Here is a 13561-nt window from a genome sequence, read left to right on the forward strand (position 1 = left end):
AAATATGAGGGAAGCTGCCTGATACGGCATCATATTATTGATCCATTTAGCCCAGTTTTTCTGGGTTGCAGGAAGAATTCTTCCAGTCCCATATGGAGCTGATTCAGAGCTTCTTTATGCAAAGCAGGTGTTTTGCTTCTTCACCATAGTTCTTGCATTTGAATAGGAAATATTTAATATCTTTGCTTGGTGTGATTGAAATACCACTAGTTAATCTCTTTTCACTGTCTCTTGCTTCATCCAGTCATGTTGCTCTTTCCACAGTTACATCAACTCTATTATTTTTGCCACCAAGCAGCTAGACATTGTGACTGTCACCGGGCTTCATGGATGTTGATTCCCCATGCCAAGAAAGATTAATTTTCCCCCCAAAGAAATCTCAAAAAGCTGTTCCACAGGCTCATATGCTAAAATTCACCTTCAGAAGCATACTCAGATGAAGGTGCTATGCCACCACAAGTAACGCAATTGCCCACCTTAACGTGATAAGAAGGTAGAACTGAACTCTTATTTATGACTACGTTTTAGTTAAAAGCTTAGTCATTGCTTAAATGTTTAAACAATTTTATCATCACCGTATTTCTTCTCTGGTTAAATTTTTTAAAAATCTTTTACAAGGTTGTTACTGACAAAACCTTGACTATCATTCTTATGAAGATTTAGGAAATGTGGAGCTTCAGGGAAAGAGGAAAGAAAATCCAGTTTTCCATTTCAGGTGCCCTCTCATGAAAATCTATTCAATTTGGAACATTTTAGAACTAACATATGAGCCAGAGCTAACAGGATGAAGTTTTTGAGGAGAAAACTGAAGCCCCCTCCCCCACTTCATGCTGTCAAGTGTAGCTGACTTGTTCCCCTGCCCTTCCGTTCCTTGAAAGCAATTGCCATTATGACAGAATATCTCCATCTGGCAGGATAAATAAGCAGATCCACCCAGAGAGCCATGAGAAATGGAGCTGAAGTAAAGTTGGGGAGATTTTTTTAAAATGCTGCTTTCATTTTTAGCTAAAGAAGAAAATGCTTTAAAATATCTCCCTTGAACAGTCCCAAGCATCACAGAAACCTGAGGCTTCCTTTTCATGCAGCACTTGACTTTTCTTCCACCAGATTAACTCTCTCTTGACACTTGTATAGCAACACTACACATGTAATCTTTAACAGATCCTCCCCCAGGACCACAGGTCAACTGTCTGGCTATCTTCTTTTGGAATGAAGTGCACTTAAGGCAGCACAGATGTGATCAAGGGGGTGGAGAAGAACATGCCTCTGAACCTAATCACCAGTCTGTATACGTGGATACTGATAGTGAAACACATGCACCCTCTGTTGCTGTCCCCTAAAATATCTTACTATGTTTGTGCACATGCACACACACAATTTCTCCACAGAAAAGCTGAAGCCGGAAAACAGGAGTGGCTTCCTTCCCTCCCTGTCCTATAAAACTCGAGGTACACAGGAAAGAGACCAAAACTTCTTTCTCTCTGTAAGTCCTCTGCAGAAAAATAGAGAAGGTGTGCATAAAGGACGAGATGAGGAAGGGAACTTGCCTTTAGCTAGCAGGAGAAAGACTTTATAGATACCTCTACATAATCTGTACAAATATATGTAACATGAATATAATTTTATTCACTTCTGGAAGGGCTTCACTTCCTGACACTAACCTTCTTTTTAAAAGATGAAACACGGTTATCAGTGATGTTGAGAGTACTGAGGAGCCCACTGGTATTCCACAGCAGAAAAACAGAGACCTGCTGAAGACTTAAGTCTGTGATTGCATGCAAATGCAACCACACAGTTACTTGCTGTGAAAAGGAAAAAGGCATCCATAGTGCTGACATTTGCCAGCAATCTTTCTGAGTGTCCTGTCACCGAAGGGAGACGCATGCAGTGATTTTAACAGATGGCGCAAGAATAAGATTAAAAGCTATTCTGTCACCAACCAAGGAAATACATCACATCCGGGGGGAAAGCCATCATCACTGCAGATCCAGGAACATAAAGAGATCACATTTTGTTGGCCTCCAAATCCATGCTTCTATGATGTCAAGAAAGGTGAACACTATGATATTAACATACTAGGGAATAAAAACAGCAAAAGCTAACTATGCTTGACAAACTTTCCTTCTTCTGGTTGTTCACACATACTGCTTACTAGTGACTCTCACTGTGCATTTCTACTATACAAAATTACAGGATCCTTCTCTTTATCTTTCTGATGAGACAGATGATATACAAAAGAAAGACCCCTGGTTCTGGGGAATTTTTTAGACTGAACCTCTCACCTGAATACATGTTCCAGTGCACTCCTTGCACAGACTGCATGACAAAGCCCATCTGCTTGCTGGAATATGTGAAATCTTTGTAATGGGTTCCATTTTCTCAGGGCATCCAATGCTAACCTGAACATAACACCAAAACATACAAATTACTGGCCATCGTGAAGCTTTTAAAGGCAAAGAAAACAACAATGTTGTGTATTATATACCGTATTTTTCGCTCCATAAGACGCACCTTTCCATAAGACACACCAATTTTATAGGAGAAGAAAACAGGAAAATATAATCTGTTTTCTTCACTCTATAAGACGCACAGACTTTCCACCACCCCGTTTTGTGGGGAAAAAGTGCGTCTTATGGTGCAAAAAATACGGTACATATTTCTTTTAAATAACATCTTTCTCTTGTATAATTATCCCAAACAATTCAAAAAGGAAGGGGGGGAAGCAAAGGATGATACGAACCTCTCTTGTGGATCAGTTCATATTCTCAGAATTCATTTTCATATGAGGTGCCTTGTCTGTTACATATACAGTTTCGCGTCTGATACAGAATTCAGTGATTGAAACTTCTACCAGAAAACTGCAGCAGGCTTGGGATGCCTGTTGTAGTGGGGACAATCATGGCATGTTCTGAGGAGAAGTATTCTCAGTATTATTGCTACATGAGTGTGCAGCAATGATCTTGTGCTGGCAGAGCAAACTGACATTCTATAAGGTAACTCTAGAAACAGGGGCAGCCCAAACAAAAAATTGTAACTTTGAAACTGGACTTCAGATCAGCACCAGATCTGGCACAACAAAAACAAATAGGCTGTTTGTCTTCTGTGCCAAATTTGAGAATGTTTGGTTAAAGGGCTTTTGAGATACAATTTTTTTTAAAAAAAGGTCAAACTGTCAAACACCCCCAAATTTAAAATAGCTCATATTTTACTAAACTAAAAAGTTCAATCTTGCACATCTTGAAAGGGAATGGTTGTCTCTACCCACTTTTTTAATTTGGAAAGAATACAGGCTTACGGAGACTGAAATATTAGCTCTTTAAAAAGATGCCTTTCAAATGTGAGAAACAGTGATTTTGTTATAACACTGAGCATGCTTGGAACAGTAAGATCTTTGCAAAATAGATACATTGTTACAGTTTGTGAGCAAGAAAGGGAAATGTCTGGAGAATGGTAAGGTAATTAAAGTTCACAGAAACAGTTCACAGGCAAAAGACAAATTTTTTTGAAAGAGTCAAAAGAATCAGGCTCGCCTTAAAGAAACGAATGGAGTGACAGTCCTCCTGAAAGGAGGACATTTTGCTATGTATCTTCAGGGAATTAGTATGCAATTTTGTAAGACACGTTTCAAATATTTTTGCGTTACAAGAAACACAAGAGTTGTTGTTCAACCAGGCCTGGATGCATTCAGTAAACATTCTGTCAGAAATTCTGAGACCAGGTGCCTGACACAAGTTTTCAAAAGGGAAAACAGCTCCAGGGCTGGGACAATCTGAATTTTTGACCCTGTCAGTCAGGACTCACTGAACTGCTTTCTGTCGAGAGACTCAGTTCTGTGTCTGGTTGTAAAAATATATTTAAAAGATATTTAAAAAAGAAGAGAGAACAAATATCCAAAAGCCTGCTTATTTAAGCTGTACAAATACTCTTTTTGCTTTGCGGTTGGGAATGGCCTGACTCAATGTTAGTAGAGCTTTGGTACCTATATCTTGTCACAGTCTCAACTAGACATGGGGATGAATATAAAAATAAAATTATGATATTCAACGAATATCGCTGATTTATCATATATTAACTGCTTCATATTATTGAGGTCCAGAGACCCAGATGAATACAAAGCAACGAATATAACCCTTTTATATCTGCCCCTTCATCTATCCCTGTCTGCTTATGCCCCCATGCATCAGCTGGGGCATAAGCAGACAGGGATAGACGAAGGGACGGATATAAAGCCTATTCAAAGGGAATCCCACCCCCGTTTACAAAGACGGGGGGGGAATGCTTTGCTCAGGCTTCCCCTGTCTTTCTATGCCCCTGCAGCATAAACAGGGGAAGCCTGAGCAAAGGAATTCTCCCGCTGTCTTTGCAAACAGCGTGGGAGGGGGAGATTGCCTCAGTCAGGCTTGTCCAAAGGGAACCCCTCCCCGCTGCTCCTAGTGCAAGCCAGGCTTCCCGAACTGAAACCACGGTTCCAGCAATCGAGTTTTTGTTTCAGCTGAATCTGCCGCGGAGCAGGAGGAAGCAGCGGTGGGAAAGGGGTGGAGGTAGGCTGTGAGGGCGGGCAGGGTTTTTTAGATAGCTCCACGGAGTTACAAAACCCCGACAAAGTGACAAATTATTTTCATGGTTCACCATGCCACCCGGGGGGGGGGGGATTCGTGGTTCATCAAGGTTGACAACCCATGAATCAAGATGATTCCCATCTCCAGTCTCAACCATTCAACCTGTCTCGTCACTATACAATTGTGTGATAATTTTAATAAACTCCAAAGATGTTACATGCCATCATATCTGATGTGTGATGACTATATGAGTGGATGACCCCCAAAATGTCACATAATTAACAGCCCTGGTCAGAACTTGCAAACCAACAGCATCTTGTGTCACGCTATTCCCTCTTCCTACTGCCTTTTCCAGTACATTCTGCTGAGGTCTTATAAACGAACAGTGTTCTGTTCAGGTGTTTTAAACTAACAGGTTTGTCCGGTCAACCCATCTCATGTTAGGCCCTCCTCTTTTCCTACTACCCTCCACAAAACTTTCCCCGGCAATATTGCCTCTCTCAGGAACCACAGTAGAGAACATGTGGTCATCTTCTGGTTTCCTCTAGCACTTGGTAATTCTACATAAGGGAAGTTTCCGTTGGAATTTGTGTGTAGTGTATTTATACTTAAATGTATGTTTTAGAAAGGCCAGGAAATTAATTTTTTCAAAAAAAATCCTCCTGTTTATAAACGTGGGATATTTTGCTTCTGTATCAACAATTCAAATCCTTCTTGTGCCCACTACCGTTCACAAAGAGACACTAAGCAGGGGAAAATCCCAGAACCTGGCTCCTTTTTGCATCATTTAACCACTTCTCATCCAAACATAAAGCAAGTGTCTGGGTTGTTTTTCAACAGGTTCTCTAGGCATCTATTGCTCGGCAGCACACAAATCAAAATGCCTAGAAGAAATATGTCTCTCAAGATTAACTGCGGGTATTCAAGTGCATGCCTATGAAGGGTATTGGATTGTTAATCCCCCCCCCCAAAGTTTATATGAACTTGAAGTGCTTCTGCCCCATGCACACCCAGTGCACAGCACACCCAGCCATCTGTATTGGGAAAGAGTATCAGCCATGTTACTTCATAACCGATGTTATTTTATGCTCAGGAGTGGAGTACAACACATACACATTTTGAGAGATTGCTAAAGGAAAGATTCTTGCAAAGTATCTCATTTTAAATCACTCTTGGGTGTGCAGTGTGGATTTCTTCTTTGCAAAATGATGCTTACTGGGAATTTACTTAAACCTTTGAGGAGAAAGTGAAGTGACTTAACTTAGGGCATCCTGACTGGCAGTCTCTTTTGGATTGAAACTTTTATGTTAAATCAAGTTCAACAGCCTCAGCAAAGATGAAGTTCCAGTGGGTACCATGCTTAAACAAAAAGGAAAAGGAAAAGAAGTTTCCTGATGCAGATGTGAAGGTGGAAAGACTTTCATCTTCTGAATATGCAGAATCCAAGATCTGGAATGTGAAGTCAAAGCCACCTCTGTCCAAACACATCTGCAATTAGTTCAAGGGCCAGTTCACTCATGGATGTGACTGATCTCAATGTATAAAGCCCCAGTCAATTCCCACCGAGCATAGGTTTTATCACAAAACTGTATTATCAACCATTTTTAAAAGCAATATATACTTAGATAACTTGTTGAAAAATAGCCCTAACTTGTGTTACAGTGAGAGGTGGTTAAATGATGAAAAAAGACAACACGCCCCCCCCCCCGCAAGCACGATACCCCCCTTGCAGGAACGGGGTGCCCCCACCCCCCATGCACAGAGCCCACCCACCCCCCACAAACAGTCCACGGTTCCAAAAAGGGTTGGGAACCACTGATCTAGACTGCTGACGTTAGGGTTACGTATCAATATTCAGGCTACCCTTTGCTATGTAAAGCTTGGAATCCCTTTTCCTGCTCTCAACGTAGGCATGACACTGAGGAACCGTATCAGGCCATTTCCTGGCATTTTGAATTGTGAACACAGAAACACAATATCCCACATTCATAAATTGGAGGGTTGTTTTTTTTTTTTGAAGGATGGAACCTGAACTAAGGGATCAGACAGTGTTCAACAGCGAAAGAAAATTTCAAATTTCAGCCCTTCTTCTGTCCCCTTCCATTCAACACCACCCTTGACATGAATGATACATGATCACGCTTTGACATTCTTCTCTCACTTAGACAGAAGCCCCTTTAAGCATCTTACTTCAGGTATCCATAAGGCACAGCTAACATGGACCCATTTTGTCCCACTCCGAGTGGGTTTGAGAGCTCCTCCTCTCTTTGGGCAGAGTAAACACTTCGACTGGACTCCCAGAGCACAGGTTCGGCACAGCCAGTTTCCAGTGGGGACCTTCAAGATTCCATAGCAAGCCTAAGTAAACACAAGGACAAGACATTAAGTCACTGGCATGAGACAAAGAGAGAAAAACATTGTAAAAACAGTGTGTTTTGAGAGGGATCATCCTGTCAATTCTTGCAAAAAGAAAAAAAATAATAAAAACTCAAGGGATAAAATTTTTATATACTGTCAACACTGTCTCTCTTTGAAGCATGTTCATAAAATCTGAGTGCACAGTAGTCTACTGGCAGGGCAGTTACTCCGGGCAACTGAGTTACAACACCCTGCAAAGCCTGCCCACCACATAGCCTGCCCATTGAGTATGAAAGGTGTCCATACTGAATGCACCCGGTACAACTGTCTTCATTCACAAGACAGCCAGGCTGACAATAGAAATGGCAACTTTACTGGAAGAGCTGAACAACAGGACCAGGTCTTCACGGAGAAAAGGAAGGACAACTTCTCAGTACGGGGCAATTTTCTGAAAAAAAGTTGTGTTTTAAAATCATGAAATGCATGAAGTGGCCAGGTATATCTTTCTTCCCAGTGGAGGTCAGATGAAAATCTCATGGGTGGGGAACTTCTACCATACAAATGCAGCAGTACCCACTGAATTTCTTGCTTGTGATCGTAGGTACTGAAGGTCACAATAATGAACTATGCCTGGAACAGACCATTCCTGTCCTTCTCTCTGTGTGCGCAAAAAAGTATTGCTTGAGCCCATTAAACAAGGAATAATTAATTTATGTAAAGATAACGAGATACAAATGGAAGATAGATTCCTGTGTATTTTGTATCTACACATGAATTCTGGCTGGTGCAATCTGACATACTTGGGTGAAGAAAGGCATGTCCTCAAATTCTTTCTTGCACAGCACTGTTAAACAAACCCAAACCCTGTGTTCCTTTGTATCCAAGAGGCTGTAGCCTGCCAATCATTTATTCTAGAATATAAGAAATAGCAGTCTGCAGCCTCTCCATCACGTACTCCACTATATAAGAAATCCTTTTAATTCACAGTTCTCTTTAGCAGTATGACTCCTGGGGGAAAATGTACTTAAAGTAGGTTACTATGTTACAAGCAAAGGTAGAGAAAGTGACTGAAGAGGGAGGAGGCTGGTCAGCCGGTAAAGAGTTGCTAGACATGCAGTAGGCAAAGAAAGATAGAAGAGTCTCACCAGAGAATAAATTTCACAGAGCCCTGAGAGTCTGTCAGTGCTATAAGGTTTAGCTGTTGGCCTCCGTACACACAGGGCTACCTCTGTGGAATTACTGCACATAGCTTCTATATTCTATTTAAGGTGATTTATATGCCCTTTCTACTAGATCTGAGTCTACTTCGTAATGTTAGCTTTGCACTATCATAGGAATGACATGCAGTGCACAAGACTGTTGCAGAGAAACTGTAAAATAGTACATATGATTGCAATTTGAGGCTACTGATGGAAGGTGTCTGCTGAATGATCCCACCCAATACACGTTTCTCTTGTTTTTAAAGATATTGTGACCCAAATCCCAGCAGCCTGTGGTAGCTCTAGAAGTCTTATCAAATTGGGGGGGGGGGGTCCCCTGAAATCTGTGACTAAAAAATTACTAAAATGTAGACATGGGATATTTCTGGGGATACAAATAAGAACATCAGCACCACAGGTGCCTGGGAAAAGTGGGGTTACTTACCTGTAACCAGGGTTCTTCAAGTGGTCATTCTGTGAATTCACACATAAAGGGTTAAGTCAGCGCCAGCGTCGGTTCCTTCGGAATTTTCTAGAGCTCTGGAAATGAAACATAGTTTAACATCAGTCATACTGCGCATGCTCCGCCCGCCTAAGCCCCAGTTCCATTTTCCGCCACTATAATAGAGTGAGTTACTAAGAAACAGTGACGGAAGTGGGGAGGCCGGGCGGGCATGTGTGAATTCACAGAATGACCACTTGAAGAACCCTGGTTACAGGTAAGTAACCCCACTTTCTTCTTCGTGGTCTTCTGTGAATGCACACATAAAGGGTGACTAGCAAGCTAAACTCACCGGAAGGAGGGACGTCACTGTAGGGCGGATGCCAGCACAGCTCTCCCAAATCTGGTCTCTTTCTTTGCTCTGATGTCCAGCCGATAATGAGTAATGAAGGTAGACGGCTGCGACCACGTAGCAGTGCGGCAGATATCAGGAAGGTCAATGCCATGTAGAAGAGCAGTAGAAGAGGCTACAGCCCTTGTAGAGTGCGCACGTAAGTGCTCAGGAGGAGCCAAATTGTGAAGTTGGTATGCCAAGGAAATTGTGGATACAAGCCACCGGGAAAGCGATGATGGAGAGGCCGGGAGTCCTTTTTTGTGTCCAAAATAGCAGAGAAAAAGCTTCGGGGAGGAGCGGAAGTCTTTAGTCCTTGAAACATAAAAAGCCAGTGCCCTTTTGACATCTAAAGTGTGGAGCATGCGCTCTAAATCAGAAGTTGGAGAAGCAAATAGTGTAGGTAGTACTAACGGCTGGTTCAAGTGGAACCCCGAGACGACTTTAGGTAAAAAGGATATGTCAGTGTGTAACACAACCTTGTCAGGAAAAAATTGCAGAAAAGGTTGATCAGCCCGGAGAGCGGCCAATTCACTGGCCCTACGGGCAGAAGTGATCGCAACAAGAAACAAAACTTTGAGAGACAACAGTTTCAAGTCACAAGTTGCTAGAGGCTCAAAGGGGGGTCTCATAAGGGATTGTAACACCAAGTGGAGAGACCATTGAGGGAGTGGAGGTTTCACAGGGGGGCGCAGATGTGTAAGTCCTTTAAGGAATGCTTTAACTGTAGGATGTGAAAACAAACGGGAGGCTGGTGAGTTCCTAGGCTGGAAAGAAACAATAGCTGCTATGTACACTTTCAACGTAGAAATAGATAGTTTGAAGTCAAATAAGTAACGTAGAAATAGCAACAAGGTGGATAGGTCGACTGGAGAAGACGGGAGACCTCGAGACTGTGTGAACTTGAGGAAGCTGTTCCATTTATATTTATAAAGCAAGGAAGTGGAGGCCTTCTTAGACTTGTCAAGGACCTCTCTTATTTCGGGGATATCCTCCACGCTGTGAGATGGAGCGTCTGAGGCTCGGGATGGAATATGCTGCCCTGGTCCTGAGTGAGTAGGGCTGGAAAGATTGGGAGTTTCACTGAATCGACTGCCATCGACATCAAGGTGGGAAACCACGGCTGTCGGGGCCAATGGGGTGCTATAAGAATCGCCTTGGCGCCGTCCTGCCGAAGTTTCACCAGAGTTCTCTGTATCAGGGGGAACGGAGGGAAGAGATATAGAAGATCCTCTGTCCAAGGGATCATGAAGGCGTCCCCTAGCGAGCGAGGGCCGTGTCCTGCCCTGGAGGCAAAAAGAGGGCATTTCGTGTTGGCATGTGTGGCAAACAGATCGATCACCGGTATGCCCCAACGACGGCAAAGGCTGTGAAATATCCGCGGATCGAGTTCCCATTCGTGCATCTGAACAGCGCGACGGCTGAGCTCGTCCGCAAGGGCATTGTCTTGCGTTGACACATGGACCGCCACTAGGAATATGTGATGACGGTAACACCATTCCCATAACGTCACCGTTAGATACAGGAGAGACTGAGAGTGCGTGCCTCCCTGTTTGTTGAGGTAGTACATGGCCGTGGTGTTGTCTGTCACTACCTGTACAGCACGACCATGTACTAGCGGGAAAAAGGATTTGAGAGCTTTGATAACGGCTATCATCTCCAAGTGATTGATGTGAAGGTTGCGTTCCCGTGGGGACCAAAGGGCATGAACTCGATGAGGACCGCAATGTGCCCCCCAGCCTGAGGGGCTGGCATCTGTGGTGACTTGGACAGATAGTTGTAGCGGACGAAATGGGCGTCCCACGCGTAGATGTGGTTGAAACGTCCACCACCGCAGTTGACTGGCTAACTCTGGGGTAACTGTCAGCCGGCGTAACTGATGATGGGCAAGAGGATCGAAAAGAGCCAGGAGCCATGATTGCAAGGATCTGAGTTTGAGCCGGGCACGTGCAAGTGCCGGTGTAGTGGAGGACATTAGACCCAGAAGATGCTGGGCATGCAAGGCTGTCACCTTGGCACCTGGTTTGAATTTGCGAACTGCTTTTATGATTTTCAATATGCGATCCCGAGGGAGAAATATGCGGCCCTTTAAGGCATCCAAGGTCGCCCCTATGTAGTCTACAGTCTGAGAGGGAACAAGGTGAGATTTTTTGTAATTTATTTGGAGCCCCAAATTGCGAAGCACATGAAGGGTGAATCTTGTGTCCCGGAGGGCCTTGCTCTTGGATGGGGAGACGACTAGCCAGTCGTCGATGTACGGGAAGACCTGGACCCCGTGAAGTCGCAGGTAAGCAGCCACCGGGGCCATACACTTCGTAAACGTCCTGGGAGCTGTGGCTAGGCCGAATGGAAGGGCCTGGTACTGGTAAGCGGTGTCCATGAAGATGAACCGGAGGAATCTGCGATGGTTGGGATGGATGGAAATGTGAAAATACGCATCCTTCAGGTCTATTACCGTGAACCAGTCGTTTTGCTTCAGGAGGTGGATGATGGATTCTAAGGTGACCATACGAAATCTGCGAGGATGGAGGTAAGTGTTCAGGGTTCTGAGGTCCATGATAGGCCGTAATCCGCCGCCTTTTTTGGGCACGGCGAAATACCTTGAGTAAAAACCGCTGAAAAAGTCCCTTTTTGGAACTTTCTGGATGGCATGCTTGTTGAGCAAGGATCGAACTTCTGCCTGCAAGGTAGGGTCGAAAGATGTGTATTTTAGGTGACCTAAAGGTGGATACTCGGTAAATTCCAGGCGGTAACCGAAACGAACGATACCAAGGACCCAGGAGTCGGTTGTAACTGTGGACCAATTGGGAAGGTATGGATGAAGTCTTGTGAAGAACTGTGGGCAGTCAAAGGTACTGTTTATGTTTCTTAGCCGGTGGTTTGTAGGATTGGCGACGGCGAGAAGACTGAGCACGGTAAGTGGAAGCGGAGGTATTGCTTTGTGAGGATGTAGGTTGAGACTGAGTCTTGTACTGTCGGAACTGGTGGGACTGGCCAAACTGGTTGGGAGATCTTTTCCAGTGATATTTGGTAAACCTAGGTTGAGACTGAATAAAATATGACTTAGCAGTCTTTTTCGCTTTGTGTAACTCCTCAAGGTGACTATCCGTTTTTTCACTAAACAGGCCAGAGGCGTCAAATGGCAAGTCCTCAATCTTAGCCTTGACATCCTCAAGGATGGAAGCTGAACGAAGCCAGGCATGCCTGCGCAAGGAAACAGAGGAGACAAGGATACGAGCTGCGGCCTCCACAGAATGGCGAGTAGCGATCCTCTGATGCTTCGACACCGTTTGAGCTTCTTCAAAGGTGTTCAGACAGCCCTGTCTCACGTCATCAGGCAGTGACTGGAGTCCTGGGAGAAGTTTAAGCCATAGTTGCTTCTGGTAAGCACCGAGAACCATCTGATAATTAGCTACCCGTAGGAGGAAGGAGACTAGGGAGTAGATGCGCCTTCCAATCATCTCCAGCTTCTTTCCCTCCTTATTAGTAGGGATAACATGTGAACGTCCGGTAGGTTTGGAGCAACTAGTTTCAACAATGAGAGAGTTAGGGATGGGATGTTTTAAGAGAAACTTGGTGTCATCCCCAACAATCTTGTACATGTTCTCGGTGCGCCTTGGTAGAGGGATGGAGGATGAGGGGTGATCCCACAGCTCCTTGATAACTTTGAGCAAGGAAGGTAAGTAGGAAAGGCTCGGTGGGGGAGTGCGCTCCTTGACAATATCCCCAAAAATGAGATCTTCCTCTGGGGGTGGAGGTTCGTCCACCCGCAGCTTAAGGGTCTTTGCTAGCCTGGACAACATCTGTGAATAGGAGGAAAAATCCTCAGAAGGGGAGGGGTCATGGGGATCACCGGTATCCGACTCTACAGTCTCACCAACGGGCAGAGGAACCGGTTGAGGGTGTTGAGGGAGCTCATCCTCAGATTCTGATTGCGGAGACGAAAAAGGCTGATCGTCATCGGAAGATGGCTCATGAACCCTCTTACGGGGTCGAGGCTCGACCTCGACCGCGGGAGCAGGAGCAGAAGGTGTAGGTAATTTCTTTGGAGCAGCAGGTTGAGGCAAAACTGGTGGAGCAACCGGTTTGGGTGGTAAGGGGACCGGTTGAGGAATAGCGTCGATGTCGTGCTTGTGTCGGTGTCGACGACGACGGGGAGGAGTCGAATCAGAAGAAGAAAGGTAGATGTATTTGACGCGTCGACGTCTGTGACGTCGATCGGAGGACGTCGAGGAAGAGGACGAGGAGGAGTCACGCCTTCGACGTCGCTTATGCTTCCTACTTGAGGAGCTGGAGGATGAGGAGCCCTCCGAGGGAGACCGACGTCGGCGACGGGATTTCCGATGACGAGCCCCGTGCTCCTTATGAGCGGCTCGATGTCGCTCTTTAGAAATATGCTTAGTCTTCTCCGTTCTCTTCTTCGGCGGCGAGCCTGCTCTCGACGGCGACAGAGAGACGGAATGAGCCACAGAAGCCCGCCCGGTGGAAACAGGGCTGTAATGGGCTAACCCCAAGCTTGCAGTTGCGAGAACAAGCTGACTTGGCGTCGGAGACTGAACGCCAAGGGGTAATACTGGCTCCGGCTGTCGTGGAGGGAGCGACGTCGCTGCCT

At 44.9% G+C, this 13561-nt stretch overlaps 1 protein-coding gene across 7 annotated transcripts in view; it reads right to left on the reverse strand.

The window, feature by feature from the left end:
- The window catches only part of JADE2 (jade family PHD finger 2), a 236507-nt gene that overhangs the window by 57487 nt on the left and 165459 nt on the right, over nt 1-13561 (reverse strand). For all 7 annotated transcript variants that reach the window (XM_020794422.3, XM_078385723.1, XM_072990142.2 and 4 more), the window contains exons 7-8: nt 6750-6917; nt 2283-2399 (exon numbers count right to left, since the gene is read on the reverse strand). In XM_020794422.3, coding sequence (XP_020650081.3) covers nt 2283-2399; nt 6750-6917 — 285 coding nt within the window. The remainder of the gene's footprint in view (nt 1-2282; nt 2400-6749; nt 6918-13561) is intronic.

The sequence above is a fragment of the Pogona vitticeps genome, chromosome 2, assembly GCF_051106095.1.
Source record: "Pogona vitticeps strain Pit_001003342236 chromosome 2, PviZW2.1, whole genome shotgun sequence".
In the NCBI taxonomy this organism is placed as follows: Eukaryota; Metazoa; Chordata; class Lepidosauria; order Squamata; family Agamidae; genus Pogona; species Pogona vitticeps.